This window comes from Pteropus medius, unplaced genomic scaffold, assembly GCF_902729225.1.
Source record: "Pteropus medius unplaced genomic scaffold, Ma_sr-lr_union100, whole genome shotgun sequence".
Lineage (NCBI taxonomy): Eukaryota > Metazoa > Chordata > Mammalia > Chiroptera > Pteropodidae > Pteropus > Pteropus medius.
In genome coordinates, this window is record NW_024340696.1 from 12,600,661 (window position 1) to 12,617,375 (window position 16,715).

A 16,715-nucleotide genomic window follows, 5' to 3' on the forward strand; every position below is an offset into this window, starting at 1 on the left:
TCCTGACCAAGAGATCCCTGTTCTCCTAAGGTTTATATTTTATTGTAAAGAGATGGACAATGAGCAGTGAGGAAAAGTAATTTCAGATGACGTCAGATAAATTTGATCCACGTAATAGAGAGTGGCCTGATTCTAAGGCTATGACCACACTGAGGAGAGAAGATTATCAGAGAGTTGTAGCTTCAATTAATACATGCATTTCTCCCACTATTTGGGTGTGGAAGGAAGCTGAAACTCTAGTTGTCCTTTATTTTGATTTCATAATGTTATGGCACCACGTGGAATATTAGAATCAAGGGGGTACAAAATGTAGAAAAAATCCAAATATCCATTAACTGCTGAATGGAAAAACAAAATGTGGTCTGTCCATATAATGGATTAGTTCTTGACAAAGAAGTGAAATACTAAAACATGCTACAACATGGATGAACCTCAAAGATGTTATGCCAAGTAAAAAATGTCTGGCACAAAAGACCACATATGATGCAATTTTCCCTTTGTAGCGGAACTTGTGATGTTCACCTGTTGAAACTGTTGCTGTGTTTCAAAGTCCGGCTCGGATGCCCCGTTCCTGTGTGAAGCTTTTGTGATTCTCCCAAACGAATTGTGATTTTACCATCCTCTAACATTGTGCCCTACCTCCCTTACATCGTCTGCCATAGTCGGGTTCTATTTTGGTGGTTTGCATACCTGGCTTAACTTCCTCATTTGTAAATTCTGTAAGGCCAGGACTGGGTCTTACCTATTTTTGTCACTCTGCATGTCGCAGTTGATGCCAGGTTATAACTTTTGGATTGAATGAATTGCATAACTCAATTACCGCTCAGATTTTTTTCCTGCAAATAAACTTTTCGGCAACTTTACGCTCTCTACATTTTTCCTTCTGTGAGTGCCTAACACTGGACATTTAAAAAAATTCAACTTACTACTATGTGTCCTTCATCTTGGGCTTTTGACACACGTTTTTCAGGGCCAGGGTTGTGCATTCGTTTCTTGGCAGTTTGAGAGCTATGACTGTGAATAATGAGTCAATTATCATCCAGCCTCAGGGAAAACACAATTATTCCTGACTTGCCAGGCTGAGGTAATCCTCTCCTCCCTATGCCCTTTCAATGAAGTGCATAAAACAGTTGGAATTCAGAGCACTGCAAAGGGAATTTAGACAAAACATTTGTCTGCTGAATTTAGCTTCTTTGGATTTATTTTGATTTATGATTGATTGGTTTTTAAATTGCTTATTTAATCCTAATGACTATCGCTCCAGGCGAGGCCAGATACCAGGTAGCATGTGATCAAGAAGCAGTTGAGGGAAGTAGTTTGGCTGGACAAATCAAGAGCAATTATTATTGTCCAGAGAAGCATTGCTGTAGGCTAGGAGTATAATGTGAAAATCGCCCTCTGACTTTTAAAGTACCCAACCTTGTTATAAGCATGATTGCTTATCCCCTATTCTCTTTGCAGAAGGCTTTTTGCAGCTGCCCAGTGTTGCACAGAATTTTCCCCCAATGAATTTTTTCATTCCTTCTAGCAACATATTCAATATGTGTATGACTGAGAACATGCCCTTGTTTTACATTACTGTCGACCACGGTGCAGAAGAACAGACACTCAGAGGCTGCTGACAGGATTTGGTTGTGAATTCTGATGCTGGTGATGTTGATCTGTGAGAACTCTCCCGCAAGTGTGGTGATGCTTCTCAGCATGTGGCCACTGGTTTGGCTTTTGTATGGAAAAACTTGAATTTTTAAAAAGTTCATTTCAAAATAGACTTCAATGAAATTGATCGCTTTCATCTGGAAGATAGATAATCAATATGTGATTAGTATCTAATTTATTGTGGCATCAGTGGTTTCAACCTTTTCAACCTTTTTCTTTGGCCTGAAATTAGACACTGTAGGTATAGCTGGTGGCCTTGTAAGGGTGATCTGTTGGAAGCTTGTCTGTTAGGTATCAAAAGAAAATTGAAATTCCGTTGCTTCAGAATAATGAAAGCTTTAAAAACCTTTAGAAAAAAACCTTTGTCTCATCTGTGTTGAAGTTTTGACTCAGAAATGCCCAGAGAAACACTCTTGCAGGTCTCGGTAACCTATTTGTTCTCCAAAATGTTGCTGTTAGATTTCTAAAATATATTACGTCTGACACTTATTTCAAAGCAGGAAACATTAGGGATGAGATGAAAGAGTGGAAAAGGACTCTTATGAAAAATAGAAGAAGATGAGATGAATACTTGGGTGGCACGTTTGGATTGTCACCAGGATAAATCTTTCACCAGATTCTGGCTCTCTAATCAGGCTTTATGCCACTTCAGATTCTGAGTTGTGCCAACATCTGCCATTTTGACACCATCATATTGAAAAAGAACTTTTTTCCTATCTCATTCTACCAAGAGGTTTATTATTCGTCATGGTTTTTGTTGTTGTTGTTGTTGTTTTTAAATACTGAAAGCCTTACAAGAAGCACATCTGGGACTTTGGAGTGATAGAGTATGTATTCTTGTGAAACTATTTTTAAGGTTTAGGAAGGAGCCTTAAACTATAAGTTCAATCAGAGTGAGCACAAACAAGTTCTCTTCTTAATCTTCTGGTATTCAAAAAACAAAAGCTTTATGTTTATGAAAGGAAGAAATTTTAAAAGAGTGAATAAGAAATTTTGTTAGATCTGACACCCTCGCAGTAATTCAACATCAGCATCAGAAGCTGGCACTTTATTGTATTTTGCTCTTTCTTTCAAAAGAGTTTGATCTGGTTATCTGTTAAATAACCTGGTTGTTTTATTGGAAATGGTAAAGGAACACACTGTGTGATCATGAGAACAAATAGAACTTGTTTGTCCCAGACATCACTGTGCTTTTCAAATATTTAAGTCAATAGACTATTATAGTACTGTTGAGCTGGGTGAGTACATAGCAATTTTTTAGGAATAACTAGATATAGGTTATGCCAGACTTAAAGGATAAGCAGGGAGAACTGAAACGATGCCATCTCGTGTCAGAATGGTGCACTGAGGAGTGGCAGGTAGCCACAGGAAGTCTTGCTTCGAACTTTGATGAAGTTTGAGGAACTCTTTCATTCCTCGGATAACTTCCGTTGCCCAGCATTTTCAGGCCTGTCTTGCTCCACCCTGCTACCACTGCTCATCTTTGCCCTAGGAGCGATTTAGGACATCTTCGTGGCTGTATAAGAGGAAGAAGTCAGGGAGTATAAATCTTAAGACTATTTCTTTCTCACTCGTCTGATCTTTTATAGTGCTCGTTACTGCAGCAATATTCTTAGCAACCCTCCCATTACCTTACTCAGCCTCCCCCCACTCCTACCCCCAGCCCTTCTGCCCAGAAATTTCTAAGGATTTGTTGAGGCCAACGGCAGGGGTCATCTCTCTCAGTTGTAGCTAGTTAGGAGTCAAGGGTGCTGGTATGGGAGGCAGTAGAGAAAACTGGCCTGAATTTGTGTTATTTACTATAATATAAGCTTTTTAAAGACAAAGCGATAAATTCCATATTTGTGTTTTCCCTCTCTGGCTTATTGAGCTAATAATGTACTATAGACTAGGTTATCTTACCTCTGCTCCCCAACAGCATTTCTGCGTTAATGTCCTTTAGACACACTTCCAAGTTTTAATTATACCAACGATGGGTATTCAGAAGCAAACAAAGATTCCAACTGAACTTGTACCAGGCTGTGATGATTAACAACAGGAATCTCACTGATTTTGATGCCATGCAACTAACAGCTGAAGAGCAAACATGACCACCTTGCTGGATTAGGCTGTGTCACGACCCCTCCAGTTAGATACCTGCCTAAGGAGCTCAGGGATTAAACAATCTCTGTGTCTCTGGAACCTTTTCATGGTAGAGTGTTATAAGGGGATGAAACAGTGATACCCAACCTGACAATGCCTGGATTTCTGCCACTTGGCCTCTTTTGAATCTTTTAGCACTTTCCTAGTGATTAATGGCATCTATTTCTGTATTTGCTAATGTCAGTTGCAGCAAGCAAATCTTAGTTTTAGAATCTACTATGGTATTTTTGTTCTTTTTGTACTATTGTAAACTTTTCTTCTTTGTCTCCTTTCTGGGATTTTTTCTCTTTTTTCCACTTCATTTTTTGATTCTCTAAGGACTCTTTCCCTTCATCTGTTATATTATGCTAAGTGACATAGCACAGTGTTTAGGAGCATGGGTTCTTAGTCAGAAGACTCTGGCTTCAAATCCCTACTCTGCTGTTTACCAGCTATATGACTTTTAACAAATTACTTAATCTCATTTGGCCTTGGTTTCCTCATCTGTAATTGGGGATACTAATAGTACTTTCCTTTAGGGTCGTGAGGCTTAAGTGAGATTTATGAGATGCTCATAAGTATCTGACACTCAGTATATGTTAGCCCTTATTCTTATTTTTAATATTACTACTAATATTAAAATAATTTTATGACTTAAACCGTTACCCCAGTGTAATTGACTCCCAGATATTTACCTATAATTGTTATCTCTCTCCCATATTTTAGCTTACATTTGCAGCTGCCTTCTGAGCGTTTCTCATTTCCTCTGGCACCTCAAATGCAACATGGCCAAAGCTTAATTCATTATCTCACATCAGAATTTATCCCCACATTTCTGTTAATGGTATCATGATATCATAATTTTCTGTCTCCTAATATAATCATGAATGTGCACAGATTTAGTACAAAGCGTTTGTTGTTTATAATTTTAAATAGTTGAGAATAAGAGATTGGTTAAATAAATCACGTTACATTTATACAATGGAATTCTCTATAACTATTAAAATTACACAAAGAATATTCAATAAAATGGAAAGAAATATTGCTGTCAAGTTGAATTATAATATGTACAGTAAAAATATATTTGATTTTTAGAAGTACATAGATGCATAGATAAAAGATGAGAGACATAGCCACTGAAAAATTTTGTTACAGTTTCTGTGTCTTGTAGGATTATGAGTAATTTTCAAATTTAATTTTTTCTCTTGTAAATTTTCTAAGACAATGCTGGGCACATAGTTAGCACTTAATAAATATTTTTTTGTACAGTAAGTGAAATAGTGTTACCTTTCTTGCATTTTTAGAAATAACTTTGTAAAACCGAGTGTTTAATGCCTGAAGCATTCGGTTTGTAGGTTTCTTTGAAAACTCTAATAATTTTGTTTGGAAGGAAGATTCTCAATAAACACAAAATAAACTAGACTAGGTGAGGTGGATGGTTTCTAATATTATGTAACTTATCATTTCAGAGGATAATGTGACGAAAAGAGGAGCATTCGGATTCAGGTCTTCAGAAAACATATTTTCTTCAATTCAGTTTACTCACAAAAATGAACCAAATGATCACCATCTTAGAAATCAAGCCGTCTTTCTTCGTACTGCATCACAATGTTCAGAAGAGGAGCAGGTAATACCACAGCACACTTAAATGAACAATCTGAGAGAAAAAACATTCTTCATGAATTGAAAAAAAAAAAAAGGATTCAATAAGAACAAAAGAAACTTTGGACAGTTATTGGATCAATAACTCAGACTCCAAATTCTAGAAAGAGTGCTGTTGGGATACTTTATTGAAAATCATTATTACATTTCATGATTTCAGCAGCTAACATTTATGATGGCAACTTAGTTATCCCTGATATTTATTAAAAACTTCTTAAGAATCTACACCCACAGATTCTTCTTGAAATTATTTATTTTTTTAACTTGTCCTCTATTTGGGACAAAAGAGTTCCTTTTAAATTTCTCTGTTTAAAATGAGAGTTTCTTTTCCCTGTTGTGGATTCATCTGTTTTGAATAACAGTAGAAGCTGTTATTTTTTTCCCCTAAGATTTAGTTAATAAGCATTGTATGCTCTCTCCCTAATCTTCAAGACTTAATAGACTGTAGTCAGATTCTCCTTAGCTATGGTAAACTATCAAAAAATGCAAATGGAAACTGTTTTACATTTCAAGCCATTTGAATTTCTGGTTTCTGCTTTATCATGTCTTCCCTGTGATTGTAGACAGAATTGTATTTGGGATCGTGGTTTTATAGAGGAGAACAAAAATCTTTATATTAGAAATGTGTTTATATATCGCATAGCCTATATATATAGAGATGCTTGTAGGATAAGAACTTTTTTCTCTAGAAGAATCACTATCTATTGACAATCTTTAGCAATTGGAATTGTATTATCTATTGAGTCTTTGACCAACATGTGAGAAGTAAAGAATTGTTCAATGGCATTGTTTTCTAACAACTTGAAAAGGTTGTATTAGCATTCTCAGATTTGTCCTTAAAAGTGATGCAGGACAAGATGAGTTTCCCCTGAGTGGGCCAGCACTAAGAGAGGGTTCTTTGAGCACAAGAAAGAATCCGGATGCTGACCAAAGTTAGAGTCAAAAGGAAAGTTTATTAGAGAAGGGAAAAAGCAAAGGCAAGAATCAAAGCCCCGAGTGTCAGGAAATCCAATTTATATATCATTCTTAGTTTCTGTGACTTACAGTTTAAAGACTTTGTTACCCATTTCCTTCGATATGGGTATACAGTGAGAAAAAATAAGTATATAGCGTGAAAAGGTAAGAAAATGTAGCGTAAAAGGCCTGCCAGCAATTCCCAGCCTTTGATCCATGAGTTCCCCAAGATTTTTGCCATAGGGAATGAACGATTTTATTTTGTGTAAGGTGTGATTTAAAGACTCTGTTTTCCCTGCACAGTATGGGGAAATGGTTTGTTAGCAATCTCAGCAGAATCTTCCTTTCTTCTGCAGGTTTCCATGTGGTTTGGCTGTAGGGCTGACCAGCATATTGCAGTCTCGGAATATAGCTTGATTTAACATTTAGTTCTTTTGCTTCCTCCCTACATTAAAAGATTCATTGAGATGGGACAGGAGGTACGGTAATGAAGTGGGGAGTTTTGATTTTACACATGAAAAACCTGAGGTTAAATAATCTAGTTAGGCTACACTGTGGATGAACTTAGAGGACAGAAGTGGAAGTCGACTTTTGGAAACCTATCCGCTACCTCTGCTATGATTCAGTGAATCTGGTTCATCATGTATAGCTAATCCACAAAAACTGAAAGGAGAGTTTTACCATCTGAAAGGCTACAAGATCGATTGGCTCCTTTATTTTTGGTTGTTTCATTTTCTCCTCAATATGTCCTCATTGTTTTTTTCAGATAACGATAGATGAAGGCGAAAAAGTTGGCAGTTCCTTGCAAGGTGATCTGAATTGGGCAGGAAAGGTAAAGGTAAGGCATGAGTAATTTTTCTTCCATGGCAAAACAAAAAACAAAAACAAAAACAAAACCTAAAAACCTAAAAACAAAAAACCATAGGACTTATTGGCTCTCTCATACAAGTTGGAGAATTCAGCAGATTTTGTCCTCATACTTTTTTTTAAGTTGGTGTTTGAGCATCTTAAACCATCCATAGTTGGCTGGGTTCTACATCTTTTTTCCTTGAAGCTTAATAAATTGATGAGATACTTTGATAGAGAAACATGACTGTAGTCTCCATTAGCATATACCATTAAGAGAAATGACAATATAACAGATTCTCATATTTTAGTACTGAAACCAGCTTATGAAAGATAAATTTTTGCTGTCACTTGGATGTTAAGAAATAACTGCAGTTATGTACTTACAAGCCATGGAAGCTGCCATTTTTAATTCCTATGTAAGAGACAGGGTCTAGCAAATAGAGCTGAAGGAAGAGAGACTCAGCTTGTCTTTTGAATTCCAATTATGAGGTCTAAATTTGCAATTTTAAGGTATTTTGTTATGCACATGTTTTAGGTCATAAGCATAAAAGACATTTTGACATTATGCCTTTACTAGATCTTCTTAGAGCCAGTGGTAAAATCATTTTCTTATTTACAGTCTTTGATATTCACCTGAGATGAATTAATTTGTGTCTGAAATGTTACCATTTTGTTCATCTAAAATGTCTCATTGTCAGCTTGCAGTAGAAAACAGTGTCCCGCGCGGAATAGTTTTTCATTGAAATATTGCTCTTGTATCTGTTCCCACGCGGAATAGTTTTTCATTGAAATGTTGCTCTTGTATCTGTAAAGGTCATTTGCTCTGCTTTTTACCTTTTAAGTAATTTCCAGTTTTATTTGCTCGAAAGAGAGAACACTTGATTTTTTTGGCCTGCTCACCTCTCTTGTGATTTACCTGAGGCAGGAAGATTTTGTTTTGAATGAATCTTTCTCTCTTACTTCTTTAGTTTTTTCTCTCTGGCTTTTCAGAGTGAAAAGCCTACTGCTATAATAATAGCCAGACCCCCCACCATCATTAGCAATAAACAAAAGCAATAAAACAACATTGGACTGTCTTGGTGGTGGTGTCTCTCTTGAGATGTAATCTGGAACAAAGTCTCTTTTCAAAAACTCCCCAAATAGTTTCTTCCCTTTCAGTGTAGAGATCTTACTTTGGTACCTACAAAATCCAGGCCAACTTCCAAATTTACTGCTTCTTTCAGATTTCTCTGGTAAAGCAAAGTGAACACAAAGATCATTAGCTGGTACTCGAAAGTTAGCGAGAAAATTGGATTCAGTTGCTCACTTGAATTTTGTGGAAATGGATGCATTGATTCTTAATTGTATTTTTTCTTTCTGTCTAATAAGCATAAAAATGATGTTAATCTCTTTCTAGGTAGACAATTTCCTAGAAATAGAAGATTTGGACGTGGATGAAGAGATTAAGCTCCAAATGAGCAAGGGTATGACTTCTGTTTCCTCTCTGTACTGCTTAACCTCTTTTTAGAAGCGACCAATGAGACTTTAGCCTGCTTTCCTTTTTACCTTTTTTTTGGCAATCCTACCTCCATCTTTCCTGAGATAGAGAAAACTGGAGTCCTGTTCTTTTTCAGTAACAGAGAAAGTTGTGAAGTGTTACGTCTTAAATGGAATAAAGATCTCCCTGCCCCCACCAATTTGCTGTATGATTGATTTTTGGATAATTGTCTTAAGTAAAGTCATTTAAGTCAAACTTTTATTTCTTAGAAGCGCCATGTTGTAAATTGAGATTATTTTTGAGTGATACATAAAACATCATTTGATCATAAAAATCATAAAAATATCAGAATTGATCATACAATAAAATCCAAATCTTTGCTTTTATAACATATTTGTTAAATATGTAAACCAAACATTTAAGACTAAAGGTGGACATGGTTCCATAGCGTAGCGGTTAGCACTTCTGCTTTACATGCAGAAAGTCCTGGGTTCGCACCCCAGTGGAGCCATGGTCCATGGTCTACGGCCATGCCACCCTAAACAAGCCCAATTCTGTCTGATCTTGGAAGCTATGTAGGGTCGGGCCTGGTTAGTACTTGGATGGGAGACCACCTAGGAAGACCAGGTACTGTAGGCATAAATAATAATAATAAATAATTTAAAAAATAAGACTAAAGATATATTGTAAATATTTCTTCTGGAGCATTTTCCCACCTGGGCTGGGCCGGAAGAGGCTTAATGCTAGTTCATCGATGTTTATGTAGATGAAGTCTTTTACTTTTCCTGGTTAACATTTCTGTGTAAGCATAGGTATCCTTTTTTTTGGTCAAAGCGCCTTTGAAATATGTTCAAAATTAGAGTTATTTGCTTTGAAAACTCTCATTCTTAATTAAATATGCAAGAATATCTCAAAGTCAATGTTGAATGTTAGGGAAGGGGCAGTTTCCATGGGGGTTTGGTGGTTGGCATTTAAGTATTGTCATTATCATTGGATGGGGGGCTTATTTGTAATAAGACGGTAGTTTAAGTGATGGTGTAGTTGGTTTGGGGATGGCGATTCTCTGTAAATTGGTTTTTATAAGCCCCTGCTCTGGCTTCTCTGGTTGCTTGAACATCACAGTACTCTACTGAGGGGTTTCTTTCTTAAGCACTCTGTTAACCAGTAGACTTGCACAGATTGTTTTGCTTACTTACTCGGTTCAAGTGAGATCAGAGATCTAAAGGATTCACATAGTCCAGGGAGAGGTTTTCTTAACTTAGACACCCTAGGCAGCTCTGAATTTCTGTAAAAGAGGAGTTTAGGAGCTCTGTTTGGATTATAAAGGATAGCTAAGGACTTAGCCAGAAGCCGAGTTTGTAGAGCAAGCTCTGTGTTTGGGTTTTGGGTGATTTGAGAAGGAGAAGCTTGTTAAAAATGCAGATGCCTAGGTCCTGTTCCCAAGAGAGTCTAATTTAGAAAGACTTTGCTGGCCTCTAGTGATCTGTGTTTTTACACTACCCTAGGAGATTCTGATAAAGTTCATCTGTGGATGATCCTTGGAGACAAATGGTTTTAGTTTGCATGTAGTACATTTACAATATAAAATTAATTTTATAGGAGAGCACAGAAGTGCACAGGTTAGGCATTTTTTTTTTTTTTGATAGTTTAAATTTCTTGCTTCCTGCCAGTAATGAGAAGATCTGTATATTGACATAAACCTACTTAGCCAATGAATGTGATTTTGGTTATATCAATCTCTTAAATTAGCCTTTTTACCTTTTTCATTATTTTCATATTCTTTTCTTTAAACATTTTTCAAGTTATGGTTTTAATGCTTTTTTAAATCAGATTTGTTACTTTAGTTTAAAATATTGCTTAAAAACATCTCACTAGTATGATTTTTCCAGAAATCAAATAACAGGTAGTCTTGCATTTGTGTATAAAAGGTTACTGAGGCCTGAATCAAGTCTCAGTGGACTTGAATGAGCAGGTCAAGACCTTCCCAAGTGTAAAATCATGTGAAAAGCCTCGGCTGAAAAGCAACCCTGGCTTCAATGATCTATTCCAGTCACCGAAAACACCACCGGGGCTTCACAATCTTCAAAATGCACCGTCTGGGTCATTTGAAAGGAAAAAAATAAATAAAATAGTTTGTGCCAAGGTGAATTTTAGTTTGGGCCTAATTTGTATTACACTTCAGGAATGTGAGCAGAAGGCAAATATTTACATCAGATGGGAAATGTGACATTTTAAATAGGCAAGTTGCTTGTTTGATTTTGGCAACTGAGAGGTTTACTGATTGGATTCTGTTGTTATTGTTTAAGCAACAGATTTGCCTAGGGCAACAAGGGAGTGAGTTGGGCATTGTTTTTCTACCATTGACTTCATTTGCTCACCTTATTTGCTTTCATAAATATTCTCAAAAATTCAGGAGCATGATTCTTTTCCAATATTTGATTTTTCATTTTGGCTGCCCACGTGGACCCAGTTTTTCAGAGGAACCAACTCAGTGCGGTGGTATCGAGCAGTTGTCTGAGGCTAATATTTGCCACAAATTTGGGGCTTTGTGTTTATTTGACATCAAGTTAACCACTTTTTCCTCCTTTGAATTTGATATAAGTTAATTAACCTGACTGTTATCCAGCAAAATTATTATTTGGAATAGATATTAGTTGTTATACTGAGGCCATCAGAGTAGGAAGAATCTTTTGGTCATATTTATTTATTTTTCCCCTCAGTTGGCTCAGCCTGTTCTCTGGCTGAGTACAGTTGCCTGAAGAGACTTTTTGAGGTCTCCAGTTCTCAGAAGTATAGTCTTAGACAAGTCTCTTGGCCAGTATGTGTAATTACCCTGTGGTTGATTGCGTTGAGTGAGAATGGGCAGCTGATTCCTGCTCAGAGATTGGCAGCCTTATTTGATTTTCATTTTGAAGTTCTTCAGTGCTCCCAATTCTAATGAAGGTATTGGTTACCATTTTCTTTTTTAAATAATTATTTCCAAAATTGAAGAAGACACAAAAATCTGGAAAGATATTTCATGTTCATGGACTGGAAGAATCAACATAATTAAAATGGCCATATCACCCAAAGCAATATATAGGTTTAATACAATCCCTATCGAAATCCCAGTGGCATTTCTCAAAGAAATAAAACAAAAAATCATCAAATTTGTATAGAACCATAAAATACCCCTAATAGCCAAAGCAATCCTGAGAAAAAAGAACAAGTATCACACTCCCTGACTTCTAATTATACTACAAAGCTACAATTTCAAAACTATATGGTATTGGCAGAAAGACAGACACAAGACCAATAGACCAGAACTGAAAGCTCAGAAATAAACTCGCATTTAGGTAAGCAACTAAGTTTCAATAAAGGAGCTAAAAATATACAATGGAGAAAGGAAAGCCTCTTCAAAAAATGGTGCTGGGAAAATTGGAAAGCCATATGCAAAAGAATGAAACTAGACTGCTACTTGACACTTACACAAAAATTAACTCAAAAACAAATCAAAGACCTGAAATAATTAAATACATGGAAGAAAACATAAACTTATGGACCTTGGCCTTAGAGAGGATTTTATGAATTTGACCCCAAAGTCAAGGGAAGTAAAAGCAAAAATAAATGAATGGGATTATATCAAACTAAAAAGCTTTTGCACAGCAAAAGACACCATCAACAAAACAAAAGACAACCAATTGAATGGAAAAAGATATTTGCATATGATACCTCCGGGGTATTATTCAAAATATATAAAGAATGAATATAACTCAACAAAGAGCAACAAACAACCCAACTAAAAAGTGGGCAGAGGACCTTAACACTTTCCCAAGAAGACATACAAATGGCTAACAGATATATGAAAAGATGCTCAACTTCACTAGCTATAAGGGAAATGTAAATCAAAACCACAGTGAGGTACTACCTCACACCTGTTAGAATGGCTTTCATCAACAAGACTAGAAATAACAAGTGTCAGAGAGGATCTGGAGAAAAAGGAACCCTCATGCACTGCGGTGAGAATGTAAATTGGTACAGCCACTATGGAGGTTCCTCATATGACCCTGCAATCCCTCTTCTGGGTATCTACCCCCCAAATCTGAAAATGTTTATTCATAAAGATATATGCTCCCCAATATTCATTGCAGCATTATTCATAGTGGCTAAGACATGGAAACAACCGAAGTGCCCTTCAGTAGATAAAGATGTGGTACATATACACAATGGAATATTACCCAGCCATAAGAAAAGATGAAATACTGCCATTTTTTATAACATAGCTGGATCTTTAGAGCATCATGCTGAGCAAAATAAGTCTGATGGAAAAGGACAAGAATCATATGATTTAACTCTTATGTGGGATATAAAACAAAACAACAGATGAATGAACAAAACAAAACAAATAAAAACTCGCTGACACAGACAACAGAATGGTGGTTACTAGAGGGGAAGAGGAATGGGCAGAGGTCAAAGAGGGTAAAGGGGGTCAAATATATGGTGATCAGCACACAATGCAATATACAGATGATATAATATTGTAGAGTTGAAACTTATTACCAATGTCACCCCAATAAATTTAATAAAAAAAACTATTTTATTAACTTTCAGCAGCTTTATGTAGCCTGTGAATGACCTGGGACTCTTATTCAACAAATATCTAATAACTGTGATGGGTGCCTGGAATATAATGAAGAATAAAATAGATCTGATTCCTGTTCTCATGGAATTCATAGTTTATTGGAAGAGTCAAACATTAACCAGATGATCACAAAAACATGTTTACAAATTGTTCTAGACTTCATGAGAACATACATATGGCAGGGGAATTTAAATTTGCCTGTGGGATAAGAGAAAGCTCTTTGAGAGCTTGAGATTTAAAGGATGAATAACCTTTAACTAGATGAGGGAGGCAGAGTGAGGCTGAGTGTTGGGTAGGAGAGTATAGGAACAGCATAAGGAACAGCATGTATAAAGGTCCAGAGCTAGGAGATGGCATATTTCAGTCAACTTATAATTTAGGCATTTCATTTATTTCTCATAAAACTGTTAAAAATCATTCTTTCATTGCTCAGAAGATCACTAGAAACACTGACAGGGAAAAATCCTTGCTTCAAAATGTTCCTTTATCCCTATTTCTCCAATTTTTATATGTGCAAACTTAACCAACCATCAATTAAGGTCCAGCTTGAAAACCATGTCATCCACAAGGGCAAACTTGCTTCCAGGCCTCATGGTTACAGGAGGGAACTTACCTCCATTCCTGAGAAGAGAACGGAATCAGGAAGACAATTCTGCCCTGTTACAGTTCCTCTGCCTATTTCTCCTGAGGGAAAAAGGAAGATTTTATCTAATTGGAGAGACTGGGAAAAGAAAGTATGTGTTTATGAATCAGCCCCTTTATTTCTTCTTTTGAGTTCATGCTGTTGGGAAGGTACACGTCCTCTCTTTTGTGTTTGTGCCACTTTTCTTATGATGGACACACTTTAGATGAGGCCCAGGCCTGCCTTATGCACTAGTTTTTAACATTTGAGACACATTAGACTCGCTTGAGGAGCTTTAAAAAAAAACACCAATACCTAGCGATTCTTTTTCAGTGGTCTGATGTGTGTCTGGGCATCAGCAATTTTTAAAGCTCCCAGGTAGATTTTAATGTGCAGTCAAGTCTCAGAACTATCTCTAGACAGAAGTCTGAAGATAGTATACTCCATGTCTCTACTCTAAGGGCTCCACGGATGTGAAGTAATTCTCTTTATACCTGACTGGGTATGTGTTAGCTATGTAGAATTTCAGGTGGGATAGCCCAAGATCTAGACTTGGAAGGAAAGCTTGACAAATAAGAAGCCCAATTGTGTTGCTGACAAGCTCCATTTTTAAATTCAGCTCCATCAGTTATAAAGTTTATATTTTGATCCCCATCTTTCTGACTCCTGTGTTTATTTTTCTTTTATTTCTGTACTTGGAGGTAGAGGGATCTGATTTATGATTGTTGTCAGATGCCAACCTCATCTATGAAGTAAGTCTTCCCTGATCTTCTCCACATTCTCTTTGGATAGCAGTTATCTTTATTCTTTTGTATTTCCACTTTTATTTATCCTGAAGTTTTTTTTTTTCTCAAAGTAGGTTTTAGTTATGTGTCTCTTGAAAATGGCATATCGTTTATACATATGCATTTATATACATATACATATGTATACATATATATTCTAAAACGTTGTCTTTAAATTGGAATATTTAGTCCATTTACATTTAATGTAGTTTCTGATATATTTGTCGTTAAACCTATTATCTTACTATTTTGTTTTCTACCTGTCCTGCCAGTTTTATGTTCTTTTATTCTTGCCTATTTTGAATTTATCAAGTGTTATTGTATCCCTCTATTTTTTTGTCTGGGTAGAGATTGCTAGGATTGGTATTTTTTTCTTTCAGCATTTTAAAGATGTTGTTCTATTCTTTTCTGGTCTTAATTAAACTGAAAAGTGTTGAAAAACCAGATGTCAATTTGATTGTTGTTCCTTTGAAGACAATACGTTTTTTTCCCCTCATTTGGCTGCTTTTATGATTTTTTTGTGTGTAGTGTTTTTCAGTAATTCCACTGTGCCTTGGTATTCTTTTATTTGTATTTATTTTGTTTGGGGCTTGTAGAGGTTCTGGTGTTGGGGAATTCTCAGCTGTTATCTCTTCACATATTACCTGTGCATTTTCTATCCTTTTTTATTTCCTTTCTTGCTTCAGTTGGAGTGTCTTCTACCAGCTGTATTCTATTCCAATAATCCTTTCTTGAATTGTATCCAGTCTGCTGATAAAGCACTCAATATTTTAGTTATTACAGTTCTTAAAAGAGATTTTGAATATCTATTTTTATAGATTTTAGTTCTGCTGAAATTCTCCATTTTTGGAATGTATTTTTGAAACATATGAATCAGTTATTTTAAAGTTCATGTCTCATTCTAGTACCTGAGATGTCCTGTGGGTCCATTTATATTATTAATTTCTCCTTTCGATCTAATGTCTTTGTATATTTGGAAGTTTTTGTTTGAATGCTGAACATTGTATATAAAAATTTATGTAGGCCATGGATGATGTTATGTTCTTATGGAGAAGCATTTCTTCAACATTTTACTAGCAGTTAGAGTAGGAATAGATCACCTTAATCCAATCTGGGATTGAGCTGATTTGGGACGAGGTTTTAGGCTTTATGAGGGCTGCTTGTTTCTGGAGGATAGCCCTTCAAGGTAAATCATAGCCCTTCCTTCTTGAAGGCCTTTGATTCTAATTTTTATCTTCACTGCTCTGTGAATCTGTTGGTTGTTCTGCTAAGCTTCTCAGCTTCTTAACTTCTTTTTTCGTAGTTTCTCAGCTTCTCAGCCTCTGCTTACAAATTGGTAAATGCCATGATTTGAAAAGCGCCTTAGATTCTTATACTCACTTCTCAGTAATTTCCTTCTCTTTGGAATCTTGGCCTCTCAAGTCCTGGGCTGCTCCGGAAATAAAGTCCCTAGTGTCTTTAAATAGTTGAATTTTGTAATTTATCCAGCTTTTCTAGTGTTTTTGGTGGAAGGGTTGGGCTGATATTAGCTAGACCAGCAGACCCCTGCAGGCGTGGTCTGGGAACTCCTTGGGAAACCCCAAGGTCTATAAGTCAAATATGTTGGTGTTTGTACTAGTGTTACCAAAGCAATGATGGGTAAAGATGCTGGTAACTTAGTGTGAATCAAGGGAGTGGCATCAAACTATGCCAGTAGTCCTTGTAATCTTCATTATCATGAATTTGTAGTTTAAATACTAGTTTCCTTTGAAAATGTCCTTGAAGTGGCAAAAATTCCTAATTTTATTAAATTGTGATCCTTGAGTACACCTCTTTTTAATGTTTTGTGTGCTGAAATAGGAAGTATATATTAAGCACTTCTACTGCATACTGAAATACAATGGTTGTCTCATGGAAAAACACGTGTGGTTGAGTGGTGTGCTGAACTAGTTTCTTTCTTTCTTTCTTTCTTTCTTTCTTTCTTTCTTT

At 36.2% G+C, this 16,715-nt stretch overlaps 1 protein-coding gene and 1 pseudogene across 2 annotated transcripts in view; both read left to right on the plus strand.

Annotated features, from left to right (window-relative positions):
- The window catches only part of IFTAP (intraflagellar transport associated protein), a 63,424-nt gene that overhangs the window by 34,308 nt on the left and 12,401 nt on the right, over nt 1–16,715 (plus strand). For both annotated transcript variants that reach the window (XM_039867276.1, XM_039867268.1), the window contains 3 exons: nt 5,247–5,404; nt 7,160–7,231; nt 8,639–8,705. In XM_039867276.1, the coding sequence (XP_039723210.1) occupies nt 5,247–5,404; nt 7,160–7,231; nt 8,639–8,705 (297 nt within the window). The remainder of the gene's footprint in view (nt 1–5,246; nt 5,405–7,159; nt 7,232–8,638; nt 8,706–16,715) is intronic.
- LOC120609516 (uncharacterized) lies at nt 9,240–9,358 on the plus strand (annotated as a pseudogene).